Source organism: Osmerus mordax, chromosome 17 (genome assembly GCF_038355195.1).
Source record: "Osmerus mordax isolate fOsmMor3 chromosome 17, fOsmMor3.pri, whole genome shotgun sequence".
NCBI classification, from domain to species: Eukaryota; Metazoa; Chordata; class Actinopteri; order Osmeriformes; family Osmeridae; genus Osmerus; species Osmerus mordax.
The window spans coordinates 4,814,827-4,829,495 of record NC_090066.1 but is presented as its reverse complement, the minus strand read 5'-3'; the positions used below and the strand labels follow the sequence as shown (position 1 = coordinate 4,829,495).

Sequence of the window (14,669 nt, the reverse complement as noted above, 5' to 3'; positions counted from 1 at the left end):
GTCCGACCGAGATGTTGGTGTGTGTGTGTATGTGTGGGGGGAGGGGGGGCTGTGTCAGGTCTTGTCTGTGTGATACAAACTGCAAGCGTGGCCCTGGGGAGCTTTTAACATGGAAATAACCACAGTTCCCTGGAGCCACAGAAACAAGTGTCTTATTTGGAGTTCCAAAATGGGATTGTGAGATTCATGCGCACGCAAATGTAACCTTTTTTGGCAGTGTGGGGTTGTGGCTGGCGTCTTATTTGGTTTTTAACTATTCTATTCAGTTACAGATAGATGTTTTTTGTTGTGGTGGCTCTCGTGCGGCGCAGGACTCCGCCATCACCCTGGTAACCTCTACCCAACACAGCTCTAGATGTCTCTCTCTCCTCCAAAATCAACCCTCTTCTGAACAGCTGTTGGCACAGCTGGGCTAGGGGCTTAATTTATCTTGATTCGGAATCAACTGCCTCACCCGCCTCCACGCCCACACACCCTCACTCCGTTCTTGTAACCCACCCCCCCCATCCCATCCCATAAAACCCATGCCTGTCTGATGAGTTCTGGATGAGGTCCAGTGCAGCAATAATGATCTCATCAGCCATCAGTGAACACCAGAGACGAGCACCTGGTTATAGAGAGACGGCAGAGAGAACAGGTGTTAGGCGACAATTATTTAGAGAGAAACCCAAACAGACTAGTGAGCATTCTGGGTAGAGATCCCACTCAGGTCAAGGTCTTGTCAATCAGACACACAGAGCTTAATGGTTATTGTGTACAGCCCCACCCTGAGAGACACCAAGCCTTTCGGTTCAAACACACCACAACAAAATAATCCGGGATAACTCAACATTACCTTGACCGAATAACAACCTAAACATTTCTTTATGAATAAGAATTTTAAATATCCCTTTTACGTCTATTTAAAAAACCGTCCCCCTCCGTTTAAAACCTCCGCTAGCGTCAATTAAGTTACACTGTGTGTGCCAAATGGCTTATACATAAATTTACTTCTTAACCTTGTCTGAGAAAGTATGTGCTTATCTCCATTTGTGATGCAGTCCTGTCGGTGATTCAGTTAAAAAATCCCTGGGGCAGTTATGGATGATAACAGTCAACAATCAATGAGAGGTCTGTGTCTAAAGAACCAGGCTATGCCACATTCCTGAGTAGCATCCACAGGCCCAGTGGACAATTCAGTAGCATTCCCGTCTCCTCACCTCCTTGGGAAGAGACATGAGAGCACTGCTGTCATCTCATTCAAGCCCTTCCTGATAAGTAACTGGGAGTCAGGCGGCTGAGCGGTTAGGGAATCGGGCTGGTAATCTGAAGGTTGCCAGTTCGATTCCCGGCCGTGCCAAATGACGTTGTGTCCTTGGGCAAGGCACTTCGCCTTACTTGTCTCGGGGAGAATGTCCCTGTACTTACAGTAAGTCGCTCTGGATAAGAGCGTCTGCTAAATGACTAAATGTAAATGTAACTAAAGCATGGGGAAGAGTGGTGCTGAAAGGACCTTTGTCTTGGATTGACAAACATCTCCCCACCTTACAGAACCCTAGATAACAATCATGGTTCAGCGTTAGTCGACGGTATAAATGAAGGATTACATTACCGCGGCTTGTCCATCCCCCACCATCGCACAAACTGACAGACAGCTCATTAGGCGAGCAAATTAAATCTGCATCCTGATCATCATCTCTGTCACAAAAGGCCGTCTCTAGGAAACAGACTCTGTTGACCAGAGGCTGTTACCCACCAGCAGCGATGGATGCTACTGACTGGGAAAAGCAGCAATGTAAATGTGGTCATTTAAGGCTGTGTGGGGAAGCTCAGGGTTGTTAAATGGCAGCGTTGGCAGTGTCGGTGGTATGGAGAACAGGATTAGGCGATGGGCAGTCAGGCGGCATCTACAGAGCCAGCAGAGCACAGCAAGAGCACCTGCTAGGAAGCACGGAAATCACTGGTGGAAAACTGAGATGGAGGAGAGAAAGAGAGAGGGACAGAGAGGCTGAGTGAGACAGAGAGAGAGAGTGAAAGAGAGAGATAGAAGGAAGATTCAGGTCATTGGTTCAGGGGGCGTAGTTGAAATCATTGTTATGCCGAATTCTCACAGCGGCCCACTAAGAGCACAGTACATAGCTCACACAGGAACACACACGTACGCACACTTACGCACACCTACACACACCTACACACACGAACACAAACTGCACCTGACCTAATTGACATGACAAGATGCAAACAGTCAAAGCATGAGGTCACGGTGACTAAAACCACTATGCGTGAGAGTCTGCAAGTGGTCATACTGAAGTCAACCTCAAGTTAGCTACAGTATGACGTGACCAGAGGAGACGGTACAAACAGCCAAGCTGCCAATCACCTCTCATTTCATCTTCCCCCTTAAAATGCTCATTATCTTGTTTTGCTACTCTGTCGTCTCAGGCCTCTGTGGGTAAATTGACAGCTCCAGTGTTGAGTGTGACGGATGGAGATGCGCGTGGTAATGACAGCTGTTTGTGCAGTCCGACAGGACCCTGAAGACCAGTCATTTTCCCTGAGTAAATGCTTTGAACGAAATTACCCTTTGAGAGCATCGACACCTGTTAAAACGTCATTACACTTTCTGTCTGTCCCTCCTAGTCACTGAAGCAGACTTCCTGCAGATGTCGAGACCTAATGCAGGAAATACATACACCCTTCATACATGCAATACAGTACAATTCACACACTCCTCACACACAACACAACCCTTATGCCCAATGGCTTCTCTCATACTGAAGAAACTGATAAAGCAGTTTGTTTAACGTTAATATGTCCCCTTTATATGGGATGATAATAAATAAAGGTCTCCAGTAAGTTAAAGCTGTTCTATCATGCTGTTGATTGACAGGTGGAAATTGTTGTAATCGATCCCCGCTTTCTCGCTGCCTAATCTACACTCCCAAATCTAACACGCTGTTGACATGACAACCCACATCCTATAGACAGAATGCCCCCCTCCCCCCTCCAGCCACTCACACAAAGCCTCAGCAAACACATTGTATCCTCATCCCTTACAAACACACACTTACAACCCCCCCCCCCCCCCAAAACAAACATATCCGCCAATCCCACTCAAACACATGCGTATCTGAACCCAGCATGTCTATTTATGTTTTCTCATTCTGACAGCTCCTCACCCTATCTGCTATTGTTGTCTCTATTGCCTCCCAGCATGCTCTCTGGTCCACCGCTGATGGCCCCCGTGAACAGAAAGGCCGTAATAAATCGGGAGGGAGAAGTACTTGGGAAAAACACATGGAAATGTCACACACTACCCCCAGCTCCAGTCGCTTGTCCACAACCAGCCCATAAACACCCTCGCTTATTGAAAGGCATGTGCTGTCAGTTTCTGGCATTCAACAAAGTTAGTGGGGCTGTAAAAGAGTACGAGAACGGAAGATCTTTCAGGGAACCCTTGGAGCATCTATGTTCTACGTCTCGTCTTGGCTCATTTGTCATGACATTATCTTTTGTGTTGCTGCCCCCTCCTCTAATTACCCCTCCGCCATCCATGGGCAGGCCTGGATGGATGATTTAATGGCTGTGTGTGTTTGACCTGAGCTCTTCCCTGTTTCATTAGTGAATGGATCACATGGAGCTTTACCAAGCGAGTCGTGGTGGTGACCTGTTCCAGAAACCTCTGCACTAGCCCTGCACTAGAAACTTGATTGATTGAAAATAGCTGTCTTGTGAAGGCATAGATTATCATCTGGGTTATAAGAAGGTAAAGAACAACTTTGAAGTATTGAGATTTCAGATGCGGAGGTGTGAAGAATGGATTCAATATAAAGGCTTCAAAGAATAGAGGTGTGTAATTATGTAGTACATTCTCATTTTCAAGAAGGAGAATGGCAAACTTTGATGAGTCTCATTGACCATAATGAATGCTCTGCAGCTGGGGTTGGGAGGGGGGGGGGAGCAGACCTTGCTGCTCATTTTGATTCCACAAAGGGGAGAAAAGCAATGGGAACAATCAATTGACTTCAACGGCTTGAAGACAAAATAGAAATCGATCTGTGAGATATTCAGCACGCAAAAGCGCATTACGACAGATACAAAATGCAAAAGCATACCTTTGTCACCATTTCCTCCCGCAAAGTCTATCCACAAAAGGCCTGTGGCAATGTGGCAGCAGTATGAGGAATCCTGTCACATCGCTGCACTTCATTGATCTATTTCAAGAAATAATACATGGATGGACTGCAGACATGGTACTGTCCACTGTAGAGCCAGGACTTTGTGCATGGTACGTCAAAGCAAGGCACAAAACTCAAATTGTTTTCTTTTGAAGCATCTCAGCTTTCTTTAACTTAACCTAACCATCTGCCTCTTTCTGACAGACAGTCCAGTTTGACATTTAGACACTCAGGCAAAGTTGGCATTTTTCCTAACTGGGAAAAGATTGGGTGTAGTGATGGAGGGTCTTTTATGTGTTGTTCAGAAGCACAGGCCCCAGAGGAGCATGCTGGGCCAATGGGGAGGGTTATTTTGCTCTCTGGTCTGCTTTGTCAGTAGTTTTATCGGATCTGATCAATCTCAGCAACTGACAGTTTAGGCCCATCTCAACGCTATCTCTGTGTTCCTCTCTCTGTGTATCCTTCTCTCTCTCTCTCTTTCTCACGGGTGCTGTGCTCCTTAAGCTGAGAAATCCCGCTTGGTTTGACATTTAAGGCAGAACGATGTGTCCACAACCGCGCAGATGAATTAGCCTGCCACAAAGGCGGGTCCTGGAAACATGGTGTGTGTGTGTGCTTTTGTTTTCCTGTCCTCACAGCAAGATATCAAAACATTGAGCAGGACACCGGTTTCAATTACATTTCCACCAAGAATCAATTAGAACAGAGCCATTCATCCCTGTCTGGTCTGAACGACCCTTTGAGACTTTCACATCTCTCAAAATTAATGTTGAGAATATCACAACCTTATTTGACTTTTTAAAGAAATCTGAAAATATCATCCGTCTGTACACATTTTAAACAACCTTGTGAGAGAGCCGTTCCATTTAGCTGCAAAGGTGTAACTGAACATCACGTACTCTGTCAAACCAAACTAGGGAGGTGCAGTAAACTGTTTGGTGTACACAAGTGAAACAGAGTGGAAAGTGTTAGGATGGCTCTTTTATCATGCATGTCTGTAAGTATTCAGATTTAGCCTGCAAGAGCTCTTGTGGGTGTCATGGCAACACTCACCTGTTGCAGCGGAGAGGAGAGAATTTCAAACACGGCAGTAGAGAGAGCGAAAGAGAGAGCTACCTCTGATGTATCGCTCTCAGTGAGGAGACCCTTCACAACATAATGACACACATATTCTCCACAACGTGCCTGAACGGGCCAATTGTGTACACTGACACACCAAGAGAAGCATGCCAGTGACAAGGACACACTGTGAAATAATTTCGGCACAAAAGTTGAAGAGTTGAGAAAATAGTCATATGAAGATTAACTTTTGTCTTTCCCATCTGTTCTATGCTTGGTGTGATGTCACCCTAGAAGACACGCGTGACTGAGGTGTGATCTACGCTAACCATGGCTGTGACAGGAGTCATCAGAGGAACACACTGGGCTGACACATACACACTCAACGCACCTCACCGACACACCAAGGTCAAAACACAGATCACACTTTGCTCAACTCTGAGCTTTGCATCCTCAAGGTAGGGTCCTCACACATCTGCCACACACGCGTCTGCCACCCCCCCCCCCCCCCCCCACACACACTCACTCACTTTCAACCCTCCTCTTCTCTCCTCAGATGTTAACTTCAGTGCAGCAGTGCTGTTTGGGGCCTCCATCATGGACAACGTGACACCCGGCATCCCTCCAGAGGGCTTGGACCAGGGGGGCTTGGACCAGGGGGGCTTAGACCAGGGGGGCTTGGACCAGGGGGGCTTAGACCAGGGGGATTTGGATCAGGGGGGTTACAACTACCTGGCGCTGATTCTGGGTGTGCCACTGATACTGATCATCATCCTGGGCAACATCCTCGTGTGTCTTAGTGTGCTCACCGAGCGCTCGCTCAAAACAGCCACCAACTACTTCATCATCAGCCTGTCTGTGGCAGATTTACTGCTGGCTGTGTTGGTGCTTCCTCTCTACGTCTACTCTGAGGTGTGTGTGTGTGTGTGTGTGTGTGTGTGTGTGCGCAGAGCGTACAGTATGTGTCCCTGCCTTGTCTCTTTGAATGAGGATTAGTGTTTAGGTCACTGCTGATGGTGTTTGTTGTGTCTGTGTCTAGTTCCTGGGAGGAATCTGGACCCTCAGCACGTACATCTGTGATGCTCTGATGACCATGGATGTCCTGCTGTGCACTGCCTCCATCCTCAACCTGTGTGCCATCAGCGTGGACAGGTGACTCATATCTAACATGCCCGAGGACACACACACCTGGCTACGCCACACCTGTTAACCAACGAGTGTTTTCAGTTTTCTCAAGAAAAGGGTAGTTATTGTAACACATTGCTTTCATAAAATACTCCAAAAACATATCAGAAAGTTATATTACCCTACATCAATTTTCTCCCGGGCTTCCTCCAGACTTTCAATGTGGTTTCTAAGTGAAAGGGAGGTGGGGACTTCGATTCATTCGGAATAACACATTGAATGCTAACCAGGGCATAAGCAATTGGCCAGGCCTACGAGGCTAGCTAATGGAGTTAAGGGGCAGAGCTGAGTGAATCAAAGACTGCAATTACACAACACAGCAAGAAACCCATCACAACAAACCACTCTACTAATCTAATACTTTAATACCCTAAAACTGCATAAAAAGACTGCTAGAGAACAGCTTTGTATCCTGTTGATAACAAATACAATTGTCTACGCATGTCCGGTACATTTACATCTAATGTGTTTTTGTTCAGGAGACTCGGGCTGTGGAATGTAAAGCAATTAAATTTGATCAGAACACAAGAAACTGAGCAACATGGACTCTAATCACCAGAGATAGATTAATATGTTTTTACAAGGCAGAGAAGGTAGGGTAGGGAGGAGGTATGGGGGGCAATACCAGGTATTCACAGCAACCAGAACCACTCAGGATCATTACTTTGCCCTATTTCTTCTCTGTGATGGGAACATGTCTGACACTCACGACTGGATTCCCTTTGGTGCTGGACTGTCCTCACAACTATGGTGACAGGAAATTGCTCTTTTTAAAGTCAGCTGCTATTAAGGTGGCAGGAAATTGAATTTGAGGCTGTTTGTTATTGATGCGTTTTCTATAGGTACATCGCAGTGGTGGTGCCCCTGAAGTACAACAGGAACCAGTTCAGCTTGCGCCAGCTCGGCCTCATCACTGCCACCTGGGTGCTCTCCCTGGGCGTGGCCAGCCCCGTCATCTTCGGCCTCAACCAGGTGCCGGACCGAGACCCGAGGGTGTGCAAGCTGGAGGACGACCGCTTCGTGGTGTACTCCTCCATCTGCTCCTTCTTCGTGCCTTGCCCCGTCATGCTCTTCCTGTACTACTGGATGTTCCGGGGGCTGCGCAGGTGGAGCTCTGGGAGGAGTCGCTCCCAGCTGACAAGGGGAGGCCGCTGCAGCCTCTCCCTGCGCCTCAGCTCCGCCCTGAGCAGGGAGAAAGCGGGGAAAGGGAGCGGGCGGGAGAAGGTGATGTACCTCATGCCCGCTGGGTTCAGCCCCACCTCCGTGTCCGCTGGGTCCGCCGCGTCGCCAACGGCAACCCCGGTGGCGGAGGAGCAACCGGACGGGGCGGGGGTGGGGACCGGGGGTGGGGCGGAGAGCGACCCCATGACCACACAGCTGGACAGCATGTCGGATGCAGAGCCCACGGAGAGGCCTCCGAGGGAGGGGGACAGCGGCAGGGAGAACGGCCTGCCCAAGACCCGCGGGGGCAAGAAGAGCAGACGTAACAGCAAGAGCAGCAGAGTGAGCGGGAGAGAGCGCAAAGCCATGAAGGTCTTGCCCATTGTTGTGGGTAGGTCAAATTTGTGTGTGTGTGTGTGTCGTTGTTTGTCAAAGACATGTCTACTGTGATTTGCATACGTAAAAAAAACATGATTCCATAACCCAATACAAAAAGCATTTTTGCTACAATTGTTAGGGGGAGCTGCATTGTTTGGCATGGACCAGTATAATGTAGCATTCAGATTCGGCTTGCCCCCATGGGTTCATCATGTTAATGTTTTTATCAAAATGGAGGAGGGTAATTGTCTAATATCACTTACACTGGTAAGGCTTATTACTTACATGGGCTTACATATGCTTGGTAAGCTGTACTGACAAGCCCCAGGGTATATTGAACCTGCTGTGCTTGACCTGACCCAACTGTGTCTGCAAAAAAGATGGTCTATGTCTCTGTGTGTGTCTGTGTGAGTCAGTGTAAGAATGAGTGTGTTTGTCAGCAAGCAAAACAATTATTTGTTCAGATAAGTAATGACATCCTGGGGTATACAGTAAAGAGCGTCCAGAACGTGGTCTCTGTTTTAAGACATACTAACAGAAATAAAGTTCTGGTGGCACTTTCTGCAAAGAAGTGAATTATCCGCAGCTAATTGGTAATCTTGTGAACCCCACCAGAGTGCCCCGTTGGGTGTATAATGAAGGTGCTAGTGCAGCAATACAAACCAGAACAACCTGTAATCACTATCTCCTTGGAAACAACAATTTCCTCAGCATCCAATAATACACATGCACAGCATTTGTCACTTTTTAAATTAGAATCAATGTGTGTTAATTAAACACAGTGAAATACGGAGTGTAGCGGCAGCTTCATCTGTTGGCCAGGTAAGAAGAGAGGTTTACCAGTATGTCCACCAGCTGTTGGTTCTGTCTCTGTGTGACCGCCTCTCCACTGCTTCCCATAGGAGTGTTCCTGGCCTGCTGGACACCCTTCTTTGTGGTGCATGTCACCAAGGTGTTGTGTGTGTCCTGCAACATCGGGCCCACGCTGATCTCCGTGGTGACCTGGCTGGGGTACGTCAACAGTGCCGTCAACCCCATCATCTACACCGCCTTCAACGTAGAGTTCCGGAACGTCTTTCACAAACTGCTCTGCTGTCGAACATGAAACCGCCTCAATGGGAAAAGTATCTTTCGCTAAACTCTTCAACGTTACCTTTGACACCTGGATAGGTTGTATTGGACATGCTGCTTGACTTCTGGAAGGTCTTTCACAAAACCTGTCTGTTGCTAAACATGACATCTTTCATTTTTTGGGTTTACTGTAAGTGCTTGCCAGATGTATAGTGATCAACAGTAATTAAACAATTACACAAATAAATAAACTTGCAACCATATTGACAACCATATTTGCCCAATGCCTTAGAGAACTTAGTGGACTGACGGACATGGACTCTTTTCCAGTGTTTTTACATAGAAAATCAAACATTGCTGAGTTTACTCCTGTAAATATTGATTGCCTACAATAGATGTGAATACTGTTGATATCATAGCCCAGAGGCATAAAAATGTGAACAGTTAATGATTATAAATGTATTTGAAATAGGTATGTTATTCTTCAAATAAAATATTCATGTATAATTAGCTTTCATTTCCTATAATGTGCAGGTTTGCTATAAATCTCACAGTAGTTGATATTGAACTAACTGTCAAAAAATTATCTAAAGGATTCAATCTGGGTTAAAACAACGAATATTATTTTACAACTTTCGCTGTAAGCGTTTTTGGACGTTATGTTGCATCTCAAAAAACCCTGTAATAGAAAATACATTCTGAGCAGGGAGATACAAAGATAACATAACATTATTATGTAATAAAAACCTGTCCAAATCATAAGGGTATTTCGATTTGGGGAGTGAAAACAGTTTTTTAGGACAACAATGACACTTCTATTTGACTTCAAAAAATATTGCCTGTGCAAATGGGGAAGAAATTGTACATGTTTACACACCAGTAATCTATTTTTGGAGTTTCACAGCCAATGGAAATTGTGAAAGTTACAGTATTAACAATGACCTCATTTGTAATGTTATGACTTGTGAAGTATTGCAAAAGTGCTGTGAAGAGGTGTCTGTGACAAACTGTAAACAGCACGTCTTGTCATTAAAAGCTGAAACGATTAAAAGACTAAAGTGGATGGTGGAATGATGCGGTTGTAAGGGTTGTTAACTGTCATGAACTGGCTTCAGAAGACCTGCTATTGATTCCATAGGACAAAGACATGGGAAATGATCCACATCACCCAGACACATAACAAGGAAGCTTATCGTGTTATCAACATAAGAAGGAACTCAATCATGCTATTTAATTTGCATGATTGATGGCCACGGCAACCATCGCAAAGAGATGTGCCCAGCTGGCACCCAGTTGAATGAAAACACCTACAGTAGCTGGTAACTGAGACATAGCCTACTGGTGACTAGCCCTGTGTGTGTGTGTGTGTGTGTGTGTGTGTGTGTGTGTGTGTGTGTGTGTGTGTGTGTGTGTGTGTGTGTGTGTGTGTGTGTGTGTGTGCGTGTGTTTGTATGTGTGTACACAAAGGGACCACACCACTGCTCTCTATGTGACAGCCTCCTCTCAGCTGAACATCAGAAGTGATCTAACTTCCTGATAAATCAAGCTGGGAGGTTTTCATCTCTGCCCAGCCATGATGGCCTTTCACAAAGGAATGGAATTGTTCTGGAAGGGTATCTAAAGTGTATGCAGTATGAGAGAGCATCACTCTTCTCTATTCTATATTTGTTTTTACATTATCTTTTCTTTTTCTTTTTTACATTACACTGTCTCATTTTAGAGAAATACCCATGGAAACCACAGCGTTGCCAAGGTAACATGGAATGACTAATTGTCAAACTACAGTTTACCACTTTTGCCTCCATGTGGTAAATACATCTATAATTTACTATCTGAAAACATCAGAGGGTCCCTGTTATACTGTAACTTGAGGTTTCTAGTGACTCACAGGCTCACAATTCAGACAGATATGATATAACTTCTGAATAAGAATAACACCTCTGTGTTTTACATCTTTTTCATTGTTATTTTAATTTCCCATCCAAGGGATGCTTTCTTTGTTGGGCTTTTTGTCTTCTCCAGCATCTAAGATTAGCTGAATAGAGAACATGGATTAGAAGATTGTCCTCTGTCTCGTCTCCTCCACCCCTTCCCCTCTCCATTCCTTTTGTGTGTAATGGGTTTTGAACAGCAGTTTTCCATGCATTGCTTTTCTATCCTTTCCCTTGTATGTCCTGTGACTCTTCAGCGAGGCAGAAAAAACACCATCAGTGCTAAACAGAGGCATTACAGTCATCCACTACACCTAACAGATCCATCCTCACCTCATCCTATTCATTGAATGGTGAGTCTCTGTTAAAGCCATTCAATACTCTAGTCTATTTGAACAATTTAAGCCCAGACAATTTCACAAGATGGTACAGTATGGGACGCTCTGTGGACCACCAAAAACAAATACCAGCTGTCAAACATCCACTGCATGAGAGGCTAACGTAAATACACACAATGCATGTACAATATATAAAGGTAAACAGTGGCTTGGTGGACACATTAGTAAAGTAATGTAATGAATCAAAGTACTGTAAAAACTTTAAATGGCATCTATTTCAAACTAGGTCCCTATAAGTCCAATGGGACAATGAATAGATAGTGCAGCTGGATGAGAGGTAGGAGTAATCATTTGAATAGGCAGCTAGATGAGCTGTTAGAGCACCCAGGGGCAAGGATAAGTGCCGTTGACGCTCCCATACTACAGAAGTGAAGCAGTATGATTTTCTTGAGGATAGCTCTCAATGTTCCTCATCATCAAGGTCATGTTAAGCATTACAATAATAATTGAACACCAACAATGGCACTTCAACTAAAGGGTCTGACAAAAATGATATTTACTACAGAATCGTTTTACATTTTATCAATTTGACATTGATTCGAAGAAAAATAAAAAGCCAAAGTGAAAACAATTTATTTTTGCCATCTAGATGCTCTTAAAAAAAACTTTACATGACCTATGCATTCATTTACACTTTCTTTGAGTAATTCCCTGTCTACACAGGGAGGATGCTGTAGCTACAGTTCAAGGGCTCCGAGTACTTATATCTAATCAAAATATAATTATTATAATATACCAACTCTAAAAAACTCTTGGCTTGTGATTTGCTGCAGAGCTAGTACAAATCAATGACATACTATTTCCATATTTGATAGGAAAGACTTTATCGCCACATGTTGATTATGAGGCTGATTTTGTCATCGGGGGGTCTTATTCTACTTTCTATTTCTTTATACAAAGCAATTTCACAGTGAGAAACTAATACCTGCTAGGGGGTGGGAGGGGGGGTGGGGTATATGAAGCAGCCTCCCATCGATCTCTAGCTCTCTGTTCCCCGCTTTGTTAAAACAATCCATATTCTCCCTCCCCACATTCTCACTCCTGAAATACTGTAGAGGAGGAATACAGGAGGGTTGCTTGGGATGTCTTTTTAGCGGAGGGTTATGAATGGCAATGTCTGCATTTACTCACTGTGTCACAATCCAAACACTAAAGGATGTCATTCTAAAATACACAACAGGAACACACAGCCCTTCATCCCCTGGCTCTGGGGATCATGGCCATCTATTCAATAATAACACCATGATGACTAGTGCTAAAGACAGACCAACATACACACCCTGAGCACAGATCCTGAGCAGTTTAAGTTATGGTCTAGTTCTGGTAGGTCTGGTACTAGTTCAGTAGAAGCCATGTTTAAACAAAGATGACATCTGCACCAGCCAACAGTCTCATTAGCGACTGTCTGACCAAACAGCAGCTGGGCAGAGAATTGAGCAGGATCTTACACGGCTGAGATGAGGACAGGGGGATATTTATGTTACCACTTACTGTATGGTCAACTCACCACATATCGGTGTCGTTGGAATACGTTCATTAAAATGCATCCCAGAATATGCACTATTTCACACTCGCACTGTGACGGAATTGTGATTGTTGTGATTATTTCCATAAGGCTTCTGTTTGGAAAGCCAAAGCTGGAATGAGGAACAGAAGAGAGAAGGAGCAGCCTCACTGAGCAGAGAAGAGGAAGTCCTCGAGCTGTCAGCCTGTTATTGGATGCCCTGACTGAGCCAGGCCTTGGCGGGGGACTAGGTCGAAAGTTAGGAGAAACTTTTGTTGCTAGGTTACAACATATCTTACAAGCAGCACGAGCATGCCACTTGCACACCAGACTTGCTCCAATCCCCAAAGGAGGTGGAGTGTTTGTGATAACAGCTTATTATTATCTATGAAGTCAAAAGAGAGTTGTCTTCCGAGTTGAAAACCTGAAAATGAATTAACAGTAAAGATATGTTTCTTTTTGATATTTTAGTAATATATAAAAAATATTTGACACGTTATACATCTCCACAAGGGGTAGAACTACATTTGCTGCGAACAGCCTTTCCATAACACCATGCCGCTATGTCTGAATCGAGAATGTTTTACTCCTAAGAATGCAATAATAGTGTGTGTAAAAATAACACCTTCACATACAGTCAGTCAGGGACAAACGGGGAAACATTCAATGACAAAACCCTATTTTGTTGTCCTTTACACAATAAAGGATGCATTGACACATATAACACATAGATGGAGAGATGAAGCCAAATCCAGACACAGTCTCACGGGTGCGAGGCCTGTTTACGCTCTGGATAAGAGCACCTGCTAAATGACTAAATGTTTAACCAGCAGGTTAAAAATTTAAGGTGTAGGAAGTGGATCAACAGGACTGCTGACAGAGGCAGATTCAACACAGATACAAGCTGCCAACTTTAACTTGGGACAGTTCCAGAGACATTGCCTCTGGAACTGTCCCAAGTTAAAGTTGAACACATACAGAAAACATGGATGGTATGTCACGGGTATGTTGTGTGTGTGACGATCGACATGTTCATGCTTGTTAATGTTTCACTGATGTCAATGATTGATGTGATAGATTAAATATACTCAAAAGATTAAAGCTTGATGCTCATACAGACCGTGTAGGGATGGACTAGGCGGATTGCTACAGAGGAACACTAATATAGATTGTCCACATGAGATTTCACATCAAGCATCGTTTTTAAAGACGACTTGCTAAATCAAGGTTTCATGTGATTGAGATTTTGAGCCGTGAAGCATTCAGTACTGGATGGAGAGCAGTATCTCATCACTCCATCACCAACTGTGTGCAGCGACGCCTCTCCTGTCGCCCCATAGCACAGCATAGCAACCGCTGCAGCCCCGACAGCTATCACAAACATGATTGATGATCAGAAAAAGAACACCGTTCCTGTTCCAACACAATATACTATCATCCACCAAGAACTGTGGTAGGGAAGGTTAAAGTGTTGCAACAATAATGAGGTAGTCATTATGAAATGACACAAAATCTAGTTTCCTGACTGACAGAGCTCAAATTCAGTGTATCCTCTGAGTGCATAGCTACCACATGACTCACATGTTCAACTGCTAGGTGTATGTTTTTTGTTATATATATTTTTTTTAAGTGACAACTTTCTCCTGTTGAAAAGCGTGCGTAGGGCTATTTGTAGAGTGCTAATGATGTTCTCCACCCGTCTGCAGAGACACCAAAGGTGCTAATCCGACAGACACAAGGTGTCGGGAGATAGAAAAAAAGAATGAGGGAGATGATGAGAGCGATGAGGGGAGCGGTTTGGAGAGAGAACAAACCATTCAACTTC

The 14,669-nt window shown here is 44.7% G+C and overlaps 1 protein-coding gene across 1 annotated transcript; it reads left to right on the top strand.

Annotated features, from left to right (window-relative positions):
• Positions 1-5,813: 5,813 nt before the first annotated feature.
• drd4-rs (dopamine receptor D4 related sequence) lies at positions 5,814-9,046 on the top strand. The gene is made up of 5 exons (XM_067254691.1): positions 5,814-5,848; positions 5,924-6,128; positions 6,256-6,368; positions 7,244-7,953; positions 8,843-9,046. Exons 1-5 carry the CDS (start codon positions 5,814-5,816, stop codon positions 9,043-9,045), a joined length of 1,266 nt encoding a protein of 421 aa, XP_067110792.1. The 3' UTR covers position 9,046.
• The last annotated feature ends 5,623 nt before the right edge of the window (positions 9,047-14,669 follow it).

Excerpts from the sequence above, each read along its gene's own strand:
- drd4-rs (XM_067254691.1), top strand. The coding sequence starts at position 5,814 with ATGGACAACGTGACACCCGGCATCCCTCCAGAGGG. Across the intron at positions 6,129-6,255 it reads CTCTCTACGTCTACTCTGAG|TTCCTGGGAGGAATCTGGAC; the intron begins GTGTGTGTGTGT and ends GTCTGTGTCTAG. Across the intron at positions 7,954-8,842 it reads GGTCTTGCCCATTGTTGTGG|GAGTGTTCCTGGCCTGCTGG; the intron begins GTAGGTCAAATT and ends TGCTTCCCATAG.